The sequence below is a fragment of the Brassica napus genome, chromosome C9 (genome assembly GCF_020379485.1).
Source record: "Brassica napus cultivar Da-Ae chromosome C9, Da-Ae, whole genome shotgun sequence".
In the NCBI taxonomy this organism is placed as follows: Eukaryota; Viridiplantae; Streptophyta; class Magnoliopsida; order Brassicales; family Brassicaceae; genus Brassica; species Brassica napus.
The window spans coordinates 58,215,422-58,217,571 of record NC_063452.1 but is presented as its reverse complement, the minus strand read 5'-3'; the positions used below and the strand labels follow the sequence as shown (position 1 = coordinate 58,217,571).

Genomic DNA, 2,150 nt, shown 5'->3' with positions numbered 1-2,150 from the left:
TTGGTCGTCTTCGTGTGACTTCACCAGTCCGTAGAGTTAAAAATGATTTTTATTGGGAAAAGTATTCCAAGTTGATGTATGAATAAAGTAGCAAATGGCGATGGAAATTTCATGTATTATTTTTTAAGTAGAAAAATCATGTATTAAACTCCACAATATTGTTCCTCGAGCTATGATGCAGTGAAAGTTCAAAGCTGGCATGCATATTAATTACTCTGGAGTCTGGACCTAACAACTTACGCACTAAAGCTATTTATTTGTATTTTATGGATAAAAAGAGGTTAATAATTATATTAATAAAAGAACTTCTATTTATAGCACAAAAGGCCACCGGTCTTCTTCGTCTGACTTCACCACTTCCTCTTCTCCCAGAGAATGGCTCTCTCACTTCTTTCTGTCTTCATCTTTCTTCAAGTCTTTAGAAATGTAAGCTATTAGTTTTTTTTAACATTAAGTTATATTAGGCTTTTCTAAAGAAAAATATTGTTTTTGTTTTTTTATTCTGTTTATTCTGAAAGACGTTGAGAAAATAGTACTAGTATATATCTATGCACGTTACGTGTTTGCACATTTTAACTAACATATATTTGGATTAATCACTGAGCAGATTGTTTTTGCTGCTTCAAATGAAGAATCCAAGGTAGTTATGTTCCTAACTTCTAATTTTAGCTTTGATTATTTTTAATGTGTTATGTGTACATCAACTACAAAAAATTGTATATATTTATGTTTACTTTTTTGTAAAGAATTAAAGTTTTTTTTTTTTTGGAACACAAAGAATTAAAGTTAAAATTTGCAATTTATATATAGATCTCTGTACCACCGTCTCCGTCGTACAAACCCTCACCGCCACTGGTTAAGCCATCCACACTGCCTACAACTCCGATTAAACCACCCACCACAACACCCCCAGTCAAATCTCCAGCCACTCCGGTTACACCAACCAAACCGCCGGTTAAATCATACCCACCTCAGGTTAAACCACCCACATCACCACTTGTCAAACCACCTACGTACAAACCCCCAACGCCAACGGTCAAACCACCCACAAAACCACCGGTTCAACCACCTACATACAAACCCCCAACGCCACTGGTTAAGCCACCCTCGATCCCACCAGTCAAACCACCTACAGCGCCAGTTAAACCAACCCCGACAACACCGGTTACGACACCACCACCGGTTAAACCACCTGTGAACCCAATCCCATCACCTCCGGTCAATGCACCACCTGTTAAACCACCGACACCTCCGGCCAAACCTCCGACACCACCTCCCGTTAGAACTCGGATAGGTAAAAATCAGTAATGTTTTTCTAAGATTTTAATGATTATTATTGGTCGTTGATTAAAATATAACACTTGGATTACTGTTTTGGACGGTATAGATTGCGTGTCTTTATGTGGGACACGATGTGGCCAACACTCAAGGCAGAACGTATGTACGAGGGCGTGCGTCACGTGCTGCTACCGCTGCAAGTGCGTACCCCCTGGCACGTACGGTAATAAGGAAAAGTGTGGATCTTGTTACGCCAACATGAAGACACGTGGCGGCAGACCCAAATGTCCTTAAGCCTTTGATGAACAATGGTTAATGTGAAGGGATATCATTAAGCAGTGATGATTTAAGAGGGGAAATGGTGCTTTCATATAAGCTTTTAATGCGTTTTATTTTGGTTTAGTAACTTTGAGCTGGATGTGCGTTTACGGATTGTATAAGAAACCTTTTTCGTTGAATTGAGGCTTTTCTGGATTTTGTTTTGTTTAATCAAATAGTAATAAATAATTTTTAAGAAAAAATCGACCCATACTTTAAAAAGGCATATCTTCGGCAACACAACTCTTTTTATGGGTGGTGATATGAAACTAATTGGATTTTTAACGTTAAAACTTTCTACTATGTTTGTTTTGGGTAAAAAAACTTAAACTAAATATTTAACGAAAACACCTTTAAACTAACTTTATTTAATGAATTAAACCCTAACATGTCATAATTATCATTACTACCTATAAATCTTTGGTTTAGGGATTTCTACATTAAGTAAACATAATTAAGGAGTTTTACCATTAAAAATGTAAAAAATAAATTAAAATTTAAAAATTTATAAGATTATCTAAAAATTAGTAACTTAAATTTTCAAAATTAGCATT

At 35.9% G+C, this 2,150-nt stretch overlaps 1 protein-coding gene across 1 annotated transcript; it reads left to right on the top strand.

Annotated features, from left to right (window-relative positions):
• The first annotated feature begins 301 nt into the window (after nt 1-301).
• Nucleotides 302-1,792, top strand: LOC106417786 (gibberellin-regulated protein 14). Its single transcript, XM_048769166.1, has 4 exons — nt 302-426; nt 608-640; nt 811-1,294; nt 1,388-1,792. The coding sequence occupies exons 1-4, from the start codon at nt 376-378 to the stop codon at nt 1,570-1,572; spliced, it is 753 nt and encodes a 250-aa protein (XP_048625123.1). The 5' UTR covers nt 302-375; the 3' UTR covers nt 1,573-1,792.
• The last annotated feature ends 358 nt before the right edge of the window (nt 1,793-2,150 follow it).